This window comes from Bos javanicus, chromosome 10, assembly GCF_032452875.1.
Source record: "Bos javanicus breed banteng chromosome 10, ARS-OSU_banteng_1.0, whole genome shotgun sequence".
NCBI classification, from domain to species: domain Eukaryota; kingdom Metazoa; phylum Chordata; class Mammalia; order Artiodactyla; family Bovidae; genus Bos; species Bos javanicus.
Window position 1 is genome coordinate 14,395,602 of NC_083877.1, and position 14,372 is coordinate 14,409,973.

General features: G+C 39.1%; 1 protein-coding gene across 2 annotated transcripts in view; it reads left to right on the forward strand.

Moving 5' to 3' along the window:
• MAP2K5 (mitogen-activated protein kinase kinase 5) overlaps positions 1-14,372 on the forward strand; it is a 271,699-nt gene that overhangs the window by 19,340 nt on the left and 237,987 nt on the right. For both annotated transcript variants that reach the window (XM_061430173.1, XM_061430172.1), the window contains exon 3: positions 4,224-4,291. In XM_061430173.1, the coding sequence (XP_061286157.1) occupies positions 4,224-4,291 (68 nt within the window). The remainder of the gene's footprint in view (positions 1-4,223; positions 4,292-14,372) is intronic.

Genomic DNA, 14,372 nt, shown 5'->3' on the forward strand with positions numbered 1-14,372 from the left:
AGGAAAGATACAAGCATCTGAATGCAGAGTTCTGAAGAATAGCAAGGAGAGATAAGAAGGCCTTCCTTAGCGATCAATGCAAAGAAATAGAGGAAACAATAGAATGGGAAAGACTAGAGATCTCTTCACGAAAATTAGATACACCAAGGGAACATTTCATGCAAAGATGGGCTCGATAAAGGACAGAAATGGTATGGACCTAACAGAAGCAGAAAATGTTAGGAAGAGGTGGCAAGAGTACACAGAAGAACTATACAAAAAAGATCTTAATAACCCAGGTAATCACGATGGTGTGATCACTGACCTAGAGCCAGACATCCTGGAATGTGAAGTCAAGTGGGCCTTAGGAAGCATCACTGCAAACAAAGCTAGTGGAGGTGATGGAATTCCAGTTGAGCTATTTCAAATCCTAAGATGATGCTGTGAAAGTGCTGCACTCAATATGTCAGCAAATTTGGAAAACTCAGCAGTGGCCCAGGAGTGGAAAAGGTCAGTTTTCATTCCAGTCCCAAAGAAGGGCAATGCCAAAGAATGCTCAAATACAATGAGTACAGATATTTCCGTAAACTTCTGATTTCAGTTCCTTTGGATACAGACCCAGCAGTACAATTGCTGGATCATGTATTAATTGTAATTTTAATTCTTTGAGGAACCACATCCTATTTCCCACAGTGGTTGTTTCAGTTTACGTTCCTTCCTACCTACAGTACATGAGGGTTCTCTTTTCTCCGCGTTCTCACCAACACTTGTTCTCGCTCGTCTTTTTAGTGATAGTGTAACAAGTGTCAGGGGATGCCTCATCTCGGTTTTGATTTGCATATCCCTGATGGTTAGAGATGTGGAGCACCTTTCTGTGTACCCATTGGCCCTTCGTGTATCTTTCTCGAAATTGCTTGTCTTTAGAGAGAAGTGTATTCTCATTTTAAATTTCAAAGCCAATGATTTGCTCTTGGGTTGCCGTCATGGCTTGGATTTTGCCTTTGGGCCAGAATCATTTGTCTTCTCTTAGTGTAAGTTCTTTTTCAACTCAGTCTCCTTTCTGACAAGAACAAGGAGTCTTCATTAAAACTACTAACTGCAATTATTAAAGAATGAAGCAGACAGTCCTTCAAAGAGCAATCTGTAAGGGAAAGTAGTTCCTACATAAAATGAAGCTTCTCATTAATCCATGAGAACTACTAGTCACTATGTCTTATAAACCTGATTCTGTCCTCAGGCTTTATTAGAATGCCTCTTTCAAGTTCCCTTGTCTCCTTATGAGACAGCACTTCAGGTTTGCATCGAAGTTGCTCTGGCGTTTTAAGTTTTTTCTGTCCACTTAAAGCGGAGTGCCCTTTAGTGTTTCATCGCTGCTTTCTATGGAACTGCTAAGTAAGAGATTATTCTGGTAACTGACTTCCCTCACAGTTACCAGATTATTTATGTCAACTGAAATAATCCTTCAGTGATTTCATAGAATTTTAGAATTATACAATCTTTGGTTTTAAGTAGCCTTAAAGGTTCAAGCCCAAGCTTGAGAGCTTAGAGAATTATTTTTGTTGTTATTGTTACTGATTTAAAGAGACTGTGATTGAAACAATTTTTTTCTGAAATCTGTGCCTTCTCTTTAAAAATTATAAAAAGATTCTTCACCTGTTTTATTAAACTCCAAGTACTTCTTCATTCCATGTGGACAGTACCTTATTGAGGTCTATTGTGTATTGGGATTTGAAAATCATCTGTCCCTTTGTAGCCACCATCTCTACAGCTAGCTGTGGTGTAGCGATGAGGTTTACATAAAGCTACTTTGTTCAGACTGAAAATTTTACCAAGTTCAGGACTTCATCAAGAACAAATCATTTTAGTCCACATCCAAACTGAGAATTTAACTTGCTTTTAAAAAACATTTTTAAAACAAAAAATGTAAAGTGCTTTCATATGTGGTGATATGTAACATTATATTCCTTTATACAGTGTCTGTTTTTTTCTCCTTTGTTTCCTGCATTTATGTGACAGCTTTTTGACTTAACCTTGAAAATACTAGTTTCTGGAACCTACGTAGAAACTATCTCTGTTTCCAAAATTAGAACAGCATTTTTCTCCCAGTTTGACTCTAGCCTATAGCTTAAAGAAAGAAAGAGAGGGAAGGAAAATGCTGGATTTCTGTGTAGTTCTTTATATACGTAACCTCCGTAGGAATATGCCTTCTTTGTTACTGAAGGTGACCACTGTGTGCCGTTTATACTTAAGAGAGGCAGCTCTTGGTAGGTAATACCAGTGGTGATTGTTGCAGCTCCTAGCTATGTGAATATTCAGTGTGACTTGATGATACTGATTTACATCCAGTTGGGGAACTCTGCAGGAGTGAACCTGTATCTAGGATCCAGAACAGTTACTCTGGAGGGAAAACCCCAGTGAGAGCTGTTGGCCTGGTCACTGAACAGGACAAATTCAGATGCTGCTTTCCCTCATACTGTCAGATTGCTGTTGGCTGTGAGGGAGAAAAAGAAGGTAGCATTGTGCTCTGAAATAGGCTAAGTAGGAGAGAAAACAGTCTCCCTCTTAGGGTTCCCGTGGCCTGGTCACCAAACAGTGGGCTATCTTAAAAAAAGCAGCTAGACAGGAGGGAGGGCCTGCTCAGGTGTGGTGGGCTAAGATCCAGGTGCTAAACTGAACTCCCCCTATATTTTCAGTAAGAGTTCTCAGAGCATGTCATGCTAGCTTATTCTCTTTATGATGAGAGATTTGTCTTTTTCTCCAGGCCTGGGATCAGGGTCTCTGCCTCTGATCGAATCAGCAATTAGATGCCCAAGAGTGACCAAAATAAATAAATAAATAAATCCTAGCTCGGTTTCGGAAATGCACACCAGTGGAGGCACCCGTTTGAGAGCCAGCCTATCCCTTCCACGCTGTCCCCATGGGAGGCTGTGTACGGCTTCCATCAGTGTTGCCCTTGCTCAAAATGTTTTTGGCATTTTTCAATCAACTGTACATTTAGAGTCTACTAAGTATGCCGTTTTCCTGTTGACAGATCTTTATCCTCAGAAGGATGAAATAGCTAGCTAAATATTTAGAAATAACCAGAAGTCATTCTGCCTGGCAGATAGTATGGATGAATGAGTGATCAGATGTGGACAGTTTCGTTAGGGACTAAAAACAAGATCTGGTATTTTTGCTTGACTTATCTTCAGGTTCAGAAAGCAGTTTTGGAGACATATTTCACGACTGTTTTAATAAAGGGAAGGATCAGTGAGGTCATTGCACTGTTCTGGATGTGGCTCCTTTGATGATCCACTTACTCAGATTTACCCATTCTTGTTCAGTATTTTGTGAAGTCTTATTATCCTCTAGTTTTAAGAGAGTTTAAATGATTTCACAGTAGTGCAAATCACCATTTGAAGCTTTCTGTGGTCATAAAGTACTCAGTATAAGTGAAACAGTTCAGAAAACGAGAGATCAAGTGGGTTATGAGGAGAACTGTATTAGAGTTGCTTTGTAAGTTAACCTTACACTGGGCTCTCAGTTCTGTAAAAAAGGGAATGATAATAATCAAGTCATATTGTCCACATCATAGAATCGTTATGAGGCTTTTAAGGGTGTATGGAGCATAAATCACAGTGCCTTGTGTTATAGTAGTGTTCAGTAAATGATAGCCATTTTTATTATGCTATTAGGACATGATAGATTGCCGGGAGAGAAGAAGAATGGAGAAATAGAGGGATAGGGTGCCGTGCGGGAAAGCAAAAAGTACTCATAGTTGAATAAGACTGGCCTTTCTTCAGTTTTTAAAGTTTTTCAAGCCAAACCTGTTCATACTCCAGTTGTATGTACTTTATTTTTAAAATATTTATTTACTTATTTGGCTGTTCCATGCAACATGTGTGATTTCAGTTCCCCGACCAGGGATTGAACCCATGCTCCCTGCAGTGGAAGCCCAGAGTCTTAACCACTAGACTGCCAGGGAAATCCCTGTATTTACTTTAACTTAGGTTCCTGTCATAAATGACATGAGCAATATTTTAATTTTCAGCTGTCCCTAAAATTTATAGTTCTTTATTGAGATTCTGTTGTATTCTGAATGAAAAAACCAAACCAGCAAACTAATAACGTCAACATCTGCAACATACAGTGTTGAGGGTGTGGACATCAAGTTTGTATAAACCAATTGTATTATGTTTCCAGCTGACATGGTTTTCGTATATTAAAAAAATCTTACCACTTACATTATGTTGCTTTTTAAACAGATGAAGATGAAGATGGTGATCGAATTACAGTGAGAAGTGATGAAGAAATGAAGGCAATGCTGTCATATGTAAGTCTACTGCTAATGAGGACTTTTCTAAAAATCTTGTTGTAATTGAGGATGCAGTTTCTTGATGTAGTGAAGATATGAAAGTAAATCACAGTTGCTCTTAACATTTTTCTATACAATATGTAAAATTTTTAAAGATCTCCTTACGTGAAAGTTAAGGGCATTCTTTTCAAAAGACACTTACTGATCATATCATGAACATTAAGAATAATGCATCTTAATGACTTTTGCATTAGGTATGGTGCAGACTAAATGGACTATCAATTTCCTGTATTTTTTATGCAGTACTTAAAGTAACGGCTCATTAAAAATGAACCCCTGGGCTCTAAAAAATTTTTCAAAATCTACTTTCAACTGGAGATCCCTTTCACCCCTTCCAAACAGACTGTAGTTATAATGTAGCTGCTGGCTTAATGTGGATACATGACTTACAGATGTACTCTCAGTGATTTTATATACTAACCACCCCACCCTAAAAGGAACTGCAGGGTTACTTACTGAATCTAAGTGATTTGAATATATCCCCAAATGACTTTTCTTTTGTGTTTCAAATTTCAGTGAAAATTTGCATTAACATTTGTCTCAGGGCCAAGGTAGATAGACAAGAAAAAAGGATACATTTCTAAAACTTTAATACTAAGCTTGAATAATTTAGCTACTCTGGAGAGAAGTAGCTTCCCTGAACCCTGGTTTGTTCTTTTCTCTTATTTCATTTTTTCTTAATTCATTTTGTTTTTTCTGAGCTTGCAGTCTGTGTACAAAACCTTCTCTAGTGGTCTGGTGAAGAGAGCATTAGACTGGAAGTCAGGAGACCACTGCCCTTCTCTGGCTTCCTGGCCTTAGGCAAAACATTTAACCTTTCTGTGCAGTAGTTGCCTCATCTGTCAGTTGTGGATAATAATACTTGTCCTTTCTTCTGCACAGGGTCATTGTAATGGTCAAATGGGATAATAGATGTGAAACCCTTTGAAAAGTTAAAAATTCTATACAAATGCAAAGTGGTATTATGGTAGAAATGATGGAACTGGCGCCCTGGCTTTTCAGTGAGTCTCTAATCTTAGCAAATGATTAGGTTGTAGGTTTTTAACCAGGATATTGTTTCATTGTAATGAAAACTGTAAAATATCTGTATGGGTTTCCACCAATAGTTTTAATTTAGGGTAGGAGGAAAGAGAACAAGAAGGATGGCATGGTTAACAGACCATGCATTCAGACTAGCACAGAGTAAAAAAGTCAATTTCCCATTGACTTCACATTAACTTATTTGAGAGTCTTTGTGCCCTGAGAATTTAGAGCAGGGCTCATCAGTACCTTGAAAGGCAGAGTAGGATTGTCTGCTGAAAGGTCTAGCGCTAGTATTGATAGATCAACTACCTCTCCTGAGAATGTGACATGCTTATTTTTAGAAAACACACACACACAGATGGGTTCCAGTTTTTTCACATGGATCCACTGCAGAGAGAACACTGCTGACATCCATGTACTTCATTATGTCTCTGACATGACCTCACACAAAATCGTGCTTTCAAAAATGTACTTTTGGGAAGATCTAACAAACTGTGCTCTTTGAGAAGTGTTACTACATGTGATCCTAGTGGTAGTCATAATTATTTCCACTGCTAAGTGCCCATTTTACACTAGATGCTTAAGGTATTTAGTTTCCTTTAGCTTTCATCATCACTCTGTAAAGTAGATAGTATCATCCCTACCTTTCAGATGAGGAAGCTACGGTTAAGAGACATTCCCAAGGTCTTATAGCTATATGAGTATGAATATGGACTATACGTTCAGCTTCTCCTTGTGCCAAGGCCCGTGCTCCTTCGCTGTTTCATACTGCTGCTCTCCCACCCACCTTCTTGCACATTAGTACTGGGAGCTTTCTATGTGTTAAAAAATGAGCTTTTTTTTTTTTTAATTTTGAAAATTAAAAAAAAAAGTTTTAAAAATTGTAAAAAACAGAGTACATTTTGTAAGATCTTATTGGCTTTATATAATGATTCATGAATTGGGCAACATCCCATCCAGCAGATAGAAAGGCACTCTAAAGATGTGGCAGGAGACAGGACAAGGAAGTCACTTTAGCCAAGAGCTGATGGTTTCAGGCAAGGTCACCTTCCTCTGGGGGACAGCAGGGGTCTGTCAGGTGGATGACCTCCCTAGCAATGACCAGGAAATTCCAGACTGACTGGTTAAGGTTATATTCCTCAGAGAGTTTTATGTAAAACTCACTACATTTTTCTTATGTTCGTTCATTTGCTGTGGATGGTGAAAACTTTTTTCTGTAAACTGGCAGTGGTTCATAGAATGGGGTCTAGATGATCAGGTCTGAGTTTTCTCTTTAATTCACTTGATATTCATAGATAAGAACCTGAGGCCCCAAGATAGAGCTCCACTCCCCAGATTGTGAATGTTGGAGCAGATTATTTTAAAATGAAAATGAAAATAACCCTGAGAGAGATAACAGGTTTTAAGTTATTTAAAACCTAACTGGATTTCCTTTTGCTCTTATCTGTTGAGGCAGCCTCTACCGTCAGATACTCTTTGTTTATGTATAGTCAGGCTCTGAATAAACAATTAAATAGTAAAGAGTAGAGGAAGCTCTCTCAGAAAGCACAAACAGGTTTGGTTGGCTGCCATTTTGATCTGTTTTGGTTTTTATGGTTGAAATTCCTTTGGGTTACAGTTTTGCCATAAAGAGAACAATTTGGACTTAACCTCACAATAGATTTTGGTTGATAGTCTTCAGTTGCCAACCTGGTATTAAAAACCTGTATTGGCCTTTTATTTTTTAAGTTCGGTTTGGCTCTGAAAAATTTTGATTCCAAGGACTTGGGACCGCATATTTACTGTTAAAAAAAAAAAAAAAGCTATGCTTTTCATGTGGAATTCAATAAATTTGCAGTCACTTTAGTATTTCTTTAAAAACCATATGGGGAAAGCAAAACTAGACATGTTTTTGCCATAAATCATTTAATCATTCTTTTAAAAAAAAACTACGGTGTCTGAGTTGAAACTTGCAGAACTCCCCCCCCCACCTTGGATGTAAGCATTTTCTGGCTTTGGGCCAACAGAAGCATAAGTTTGTATCAGTAATTTAAATAGATTTTTGTATTAGACCTGAAAATGTTGCCTTTTTAATTGAAAACTTATCAATTATTTAAATTGCTAGCAGCCCGAGGCTGTTAATTTTATGTGTGCCGTGATAACGGCATACAGTGGTTTTGATGCATGAGACACACAGAATGTCGCGTTGTGGTGAGGACTTGTCATGACAGTAGGTTGTGCGCTGTTAAATAATAACTAGCACATTAACCAAAGTCTGTTGTCACACATTAGTACCATTTTATGTGTTATTTAGAAGTTGTATTCTTTTCTTCATTAGATATATTTTTAAGAGATAATGAGAAGAAAACAAAGCTATAATAAATTGTCTTTTAAGAAAATGTAAAGTAATTTGGTCTCCAAGGAGATATTTAATGTATTGAGAGAATTCAGCAGCCAAGTGTTATTACAGCACCATTGTGATCGCTCTCTGCGTTTTGTTATGAGTTTGTGTTAATCAACAATCTGTTTTTATAGCGTAGTTTCTTGTAAGTTATGTTGTTAGAATATTCCACTTCTGGGATTGTGGCTTTTCCTCTGACACTATTGTATCTTTTTAATTTCTCCATAAAGTATTTTTTTAATTAGAATTTGAAATGCTTTATTAGAAAAAAAAAAAAATACACCCAACCTACATATCCTGAAAACTAAATACCTGATCATTGCTAATTATTTAAAGGACCCTGTTAAATACTCCCTTAAAGTAGTTTAAATTGTTTTGTTGTTCTTGTTTTCCTCTCTCATTTTCTAGAAGGATAGACAATAGTCTGCTGCTTTTCTCCTTCCATCTTTTTGTATTTGTTGTCTGGTAGTGCTGACCTCATTTCCTTACAGCATGAAACAGCAGTGCTGGGCCTTATTTTTGATTCATCGTAAGCGTTATTTATCATTGAGACTCAGTTATAGGAGGGGGTTATTTTAATGTTAACCTCTGCTTTTAGGTGACCTTTCTTCAAGGATCCCAGCAGTGCATCTTACTTTTGTAAATGGGCTCGTATTTGTTTCTGCTAAATCCTGTGGCTAGTAAAGGGTTTATTACACCTAGTTCTCTTGATACTGAGAGGCTTGTATGAGTGGAAAACAGTATTAATAAGAATTATTTTCTTCGTTTTGCCTAATCTCTCTATTTACACCATTTCTCCACATTGCCAGAAGAATGTGGGATGGGTTTAATGTAACACCTCCCATCATGGCAGACACTGTGTATTATTGGAGTGTAAGTATTCCCTTTGACATACGTGACTGTAGTGTACCTTGTTGGATGTTGGGTACCATGAGGGAGAATACTCTTTGACTTCTGTAGCACCTTGTAAATTGGGATATGATTGACTTTATCCTAGTTTTATGCATAACTTGGAGATTGCCTCAGAAATCATAGTTGCTCAATAGATAGCCCGTGGAAATTTGCTGCATGACTCGGAACTCAAACCGGGACTCTGCAGTAGCCTAGAGGGATGGGATGGAGAGGGAGGTGGGAGGGAGATTTGAGAAGGAGGGGACATATGTATACCTATGGCTGATTCATGTTGATGTATGGCAGAAACCAACACAATTCTGTAAAGCAATATCCTTCAATTAAAAAATAAATTTTTTAAAAAAAGAAAAAAATCATAGTTGCTCAAGTAGAGTTGGAAGAAACCCTTAGAGGGTTCGTCTCAACTGTTTGAGACCGTTGTCCAACTGTCTCATTTTACAGATAAGGAAACTGAGGCCCAGCAAGATCAGATTCAGTTTGAGGTTATATTGCTAATCAATGGGAAGGCCTGGACGCAGACCTAGGTCCTGGAATCCCAGTCTTCACTCCTGGTTAAGTGATGTTTTTGTTTTGGCATTTATTGAGATCCTACAGAAGAAGCTTTGCAAATACCACTGTTTTCCTGATAACAAAAAAATAATGCTACTTAGTAGCATGTTAGTGTACCTGAGTTTGAAAAGGACTGTAAAGAAATACTCTGGGCTTTTGAAGTTTCCTTCCTACAGGGCTGAATTTTACCTTAGGATGTGTTGCCCAGTTAGCTGTTAAACTTTTAATAGCCTTAGGACCTTTACGATTAGGAAGTTTTCTACATAGAGCAGAGATTGGAAGCTCTTTTCCACATGGTGCTTTTAAACATGCTCCACATTAAGTCAGTCCAGCTTACTTTGTATGCAGCAAAATAGCTTGGTCTTCAGTGAATGGTTAGTCCCATCGTTTGTCATGATCCATCCAAACAACTGGTAATACTCGATACTGTCCTGGCAGGGTAGGGAAATGGTGAAAAGAACAAGACAGGAAAACTGAATGCAATAAATAAATGGTGTTGGAAATTATTTAGCTTTTTTTTTTTTAAATTGGAATAGTATCATGCTTTAAGGTATAGAGCATGACACTTTACGATCCCATGGACTTTACAGTCCATAGAGTTCTCCAGGCCAGAATACTGAAGGGGGTAGGTAGCCTTTCCCTTCTCCAGGGGATCTTCCCAACCCAGGGATCAAACCCAGGTCTACCACATTGCAGGCAGATTCTTTACCAGCTGAGTCACCAGGGAAGCCTAAGAATACTGGAGTGGGTAGCCTATCCCTTCTCCAGCGGATCTTCCCGACCCAGGAATCAAGCTGGGGTCTCCTGCATTGCAGATGGATTCTTTACCAACTGAGCTATCCAGGAAGCCCAAATAAATGGTGTTGTAAATTAGTTTGTTTTTTTTTTTTTAATTGGAATAGTGTCGTACTCCAAGCTATAAGTAAGATTTTTGTATTTTTTTTATCATCCTAGTCAAAGAATGAAACTTCTTTTCAGAGGCAGATTATTTTAGCTTTCTTGTCTATGTTATCTGGGACATATGGATGTCCTTGAAATAGTGATAAGAATGTAGTGGCCCCTTATTTAGCCCCTCTTTGAAATACCTCAGGACATTTTTGCTAACAAGAAGCAGAAGCAGATGGCAGTTTGCATCAGATTATTAGGTAGCTCGTGGAAGCAAAGGAAGAGAGCATAAGCAGGCCTCAGTCAGGGTGGCACCAGAGTATTCTGGGGCTTCGAACCACCAATATTTTGTCATTAATATGTCCACGCTCTTAGTTCAGCTCCCTCTCTATGGAGGGCTCAGGATGACCTACAGTTTGGGTCCTCTGGGGTCCTATGTTGAGGTAGCTGACATGAGGGGACAGAAAAATGCAAGACATCAATTAAGCTCTTAGGGGCTATCATAGGAGCTTCTCTTCAAGAGAGATGTGGACTGGATGGAGATGATGGACGTCTAGCAGTCAGGTTGCTGTGGGGCATAACCAAGGCGTTAGGCTCTTGTTCGCACCTCCAAATGAACCCATTCTCTTAGGGCCAGTTTTACTGGAAACAAGAAGGGTGTTTTCTATATATATCTGAAAGGTGAACATAAATTTGCTATAACACAGTAAAGTTAGAGGAATTCAGTACATTTTCAACTCATGACTATAATATGTCCAAAAAGGTGTAAATTGTAACTGGAAATTAAAACAAGTTGTCTCTATTATTACAGGTCTCTCTGTTATATGTTATTTACTCATCCTCACTGCCTTTTCATTAATTCTTTTAACAACATCTGAGCAGTAGGCTGAATCTTTGTTGAACACGATTGGAGCTGGCTAAATAAAGTAGTCTGCTTGTAAGGGAATGTCCTGTTTGGCCTGCTCTCTTTATGACCTGATGCTCCTGTTTTATTTAAGTGGTAGGTTCCCTGAAGCTATTTAAACTTCTCCTCCTTTGGAAGTATGGCAGAATTGCTACAACTTAGAGATCAGGTGAAAGGCCAGTGTAGGCAGTGCCTAAAGCCAACCATGGTAGTGACTAGTAAAGCCTTAGCTGAGAGGATCCCACAGGTTTTGGACCCATCGCTGAATACAAGTTTAAACTTCTGCCAACACACATTACCTGAAACTCGGCCAAGTTGAATTTCATCTGCTGCTGGCTATCCAAACTTCAATTCCTATTAAGACCATCTGGAGTTCCCTAACATCCTTTATAGTTTTACTGTCCAAAACAAATAGTGTTATCATTAAACTTGGCCAACTTACTGTCTGTTTCATTTTCAAATCACTAATAAATACATTTGTCTGGTAACGTTGATCCATAAAGAGGCCCCAGAGTTGTTCCCTGTTGACCTTTCATTGGAAGACTTTTCATTGTGATTTTCTTTCTCTTCATCTAATCAGTCCATGGCCATATGTGGACCCTTGGTCTAGAGTCATCTAAGAAAGAACATGTGTGACTTGTAGTCACCTCAAGGCAGAGGAAATGAGTTTTCAGGGATTGAAGCCAGATAATAAAGATAGTTATTGTTTGGTATTCAAAATAGATTAGCTTCATATGTTATTTTTGACTAAGGAGCTGCTGTGTGCTTTTTAATAGGTGAGCATCATAGAAGGGATATGTCTTAAATGTAAAGTATAAGAAATAATTCAAAGAAAGTATAATTGATGACATAGATGAGTGTAATTGTTGTAACTGAATTTGTAGCCATCTGACAGAGTTAAGATTGTTGAGTTCTTTACCAGGAAAACTAAATGATATAACCATGGACTGCAAATAGTTTGTTAGTTTATTGATTATTGCTGTAATTACTGACTCAGCTACATATAATGGGGTATGCTTGGAGTATTGACAAAACAGGAATTTAAGAATTTTATCATTAATAGGAAAAGCCAGCATGCTTATTTTTTTATAAGTATATCCTCATACTGTACTGTTTATATTGTCTGCTAGAAGGCATGCTAAGGAGAGATTAGAGACCTTTCTGTTATAAATGTATAGAAGAATGATAAATTTGATTTGAGTTGACATGTAAGACTTGCCACTAAGTTAGAGATGTAACCAATGAGAATACGTAGTTGTCATGTCTGTATTATTTCCTGTTGGCCTCTCCCCTTGGACATATGCAGAGTGGCCATTATGCATATGCTATGGTGCTATACACTCTATGGCTACATACTCTACTAGCTTCTTAGATTTTTTGGAGACAGGTCTTTTTGAAAATGTGAGGAAAGGTGTTCTTTTCCCAGAAAATTCACACAGTGTAGCATTTCACCTAGGAGTTCAGGAATTTCAAGGATCTCCCAAGGCCCGTATAGACACCAGATTAACACCTCTGGCATAAGACATAATAAAATACATGAGACATGGTCCATGCCCTTGATGAACTTCCAGATGGAGAAACACTGTTCCTTATAGTACCTTTCCACTTGTATTATTATTTATAGTCTTGTACTAATTGAGGGGAGTTGAGGGCATACTGACTCAGCCTTGATGAACATTACTTAAATGCTGCCTCTGTACTTGGTCTGAAGATTTCAGCAGTCTTGTTTAGTGGTTTCTACGTCACCCTATTGTTATGGCCGTTTTTCTTGTAAGTACTGTTGCTTGGAAGTGGGAGATTCATAGTAACACGGTGCCCTATTTTAAGATATCTTTCAAGTACTTTATAAAAATGTTTCTTATATACCAGCTTCTCTGATTGTGATGTTCCTGACACCTCTATGAGGTGAGCAAGGCAGGTATTTTTTTCATATTTACAGCTGAGAATACTGAGGCACAAACAAGTTGCCTGCCTTTCTCAAGGTCACATGGCTGGTAAATGTCGAGATGGGACCTGAGATCACTCACTGATTTGCCCATTTATTCATAGAGCCAGTTTTTGTGTGTGTGTGTTTTGTTTTGGCTGTTCTGGGTGTTTGTTGCTCCACGTGGACTTTCTCTAGTTGCAGAGAGTAGGGGCTACTCTTCATTGCAGTGTGAGACTTACTGTGGTGGCTTCTCTTGTTGCAGAGCACAGGCTCTCAGGTGCGTGAACTTCAGGAACTGCAGCACGTGGAGCTTAGTAGTTGTGGCTCCTGGGCTCTAGAGCACGGGCTCAATAGTGTGGCATATGGGCTTAGTTGCTCTGTGGCATGTGGGATCCTCTCAGATCAGGCATCGAACCTGTCTCCTGCATTGGCAGGCAGGCTCTACCACTGAGCCATCAGGGAAGCCTCCAGCCAGCTTTTTCATACAGTAAATATTTATGGGATGGCAAGAATCTAGCCAAGCCCTATGCTAGGTGGTAAAGATGCAGTGAACATATAGTTCACTCCTTCAGGGAGCTCATGGTTCAGTCAGGGAAGTTAACAAAAAAGGAAAGAGTATTTTATGTGGGAGGACAGGAAAGACTCAGAAATACCAGGCAGAGTGATCAGTGCTCTCATATACCTAAGCACTTGGTATTCTGTGAGCTCAGAGAAGGAGCTCCGGATCTAGCTTTGGAGACAGATAAGACTTCCTGAAGAGAGTAGTGTCTAGGTGGAGTAGCAAGGACAAGGGGACTGGAAAGCGTGTTTGAAGAGAGAGAATAGTGTGTTTAAAGGCCCAGGTGAAAGGATGCCTGGTGTATTTAGGAGGCACTGCCTGTGATCAGTGTGGTATGGACAGTGCGGGAGGGTTGAGATGAGGTTGCAAAGGCAGGTAGGCTCGATCATGGAGGGCCCTAGCTTGAGGATATGAGCAGTGGGGAGAATGTAGAGTTAGTAAGAAGGTGATGGATTAGATGTGGGGAAGAAGGAAAGGAGTGGTCTGCAGGGCTCCCAGATAGCCGGTTTGGGAGGCTAGGTCATGGTGATGTCATTCATCCGGATGGTGAGCCCATCTGTTGGAAGACAGGCCTAGGGCATGAGGGAGGGTGGGAGAGGTGGGGACCTGTTGAATTTGAGGGGGCCTCTGGACAACCAGTTGGGTATGTTCTGAATCTTAGGAGAGAAATCTGGGCTGGAAATAAAGGTTTGTGATTCATCAGCTCCTAATTAGTCTCAATGACTCCTCTGGTAATTGAAACCTTCGAAGTGGCTGAAGTTAACTCAAGGAGAGGATAAAATAAAAAAAGGAAGGTTGATGAAAAGCCATGGGAAACTTGAGTATTTAAAGGAGGAATGGGGAAAGAATCACTTACAGGAAACTGAGCAGTGTGGCAAGAAAGGCAGAAGGAAAATGTGG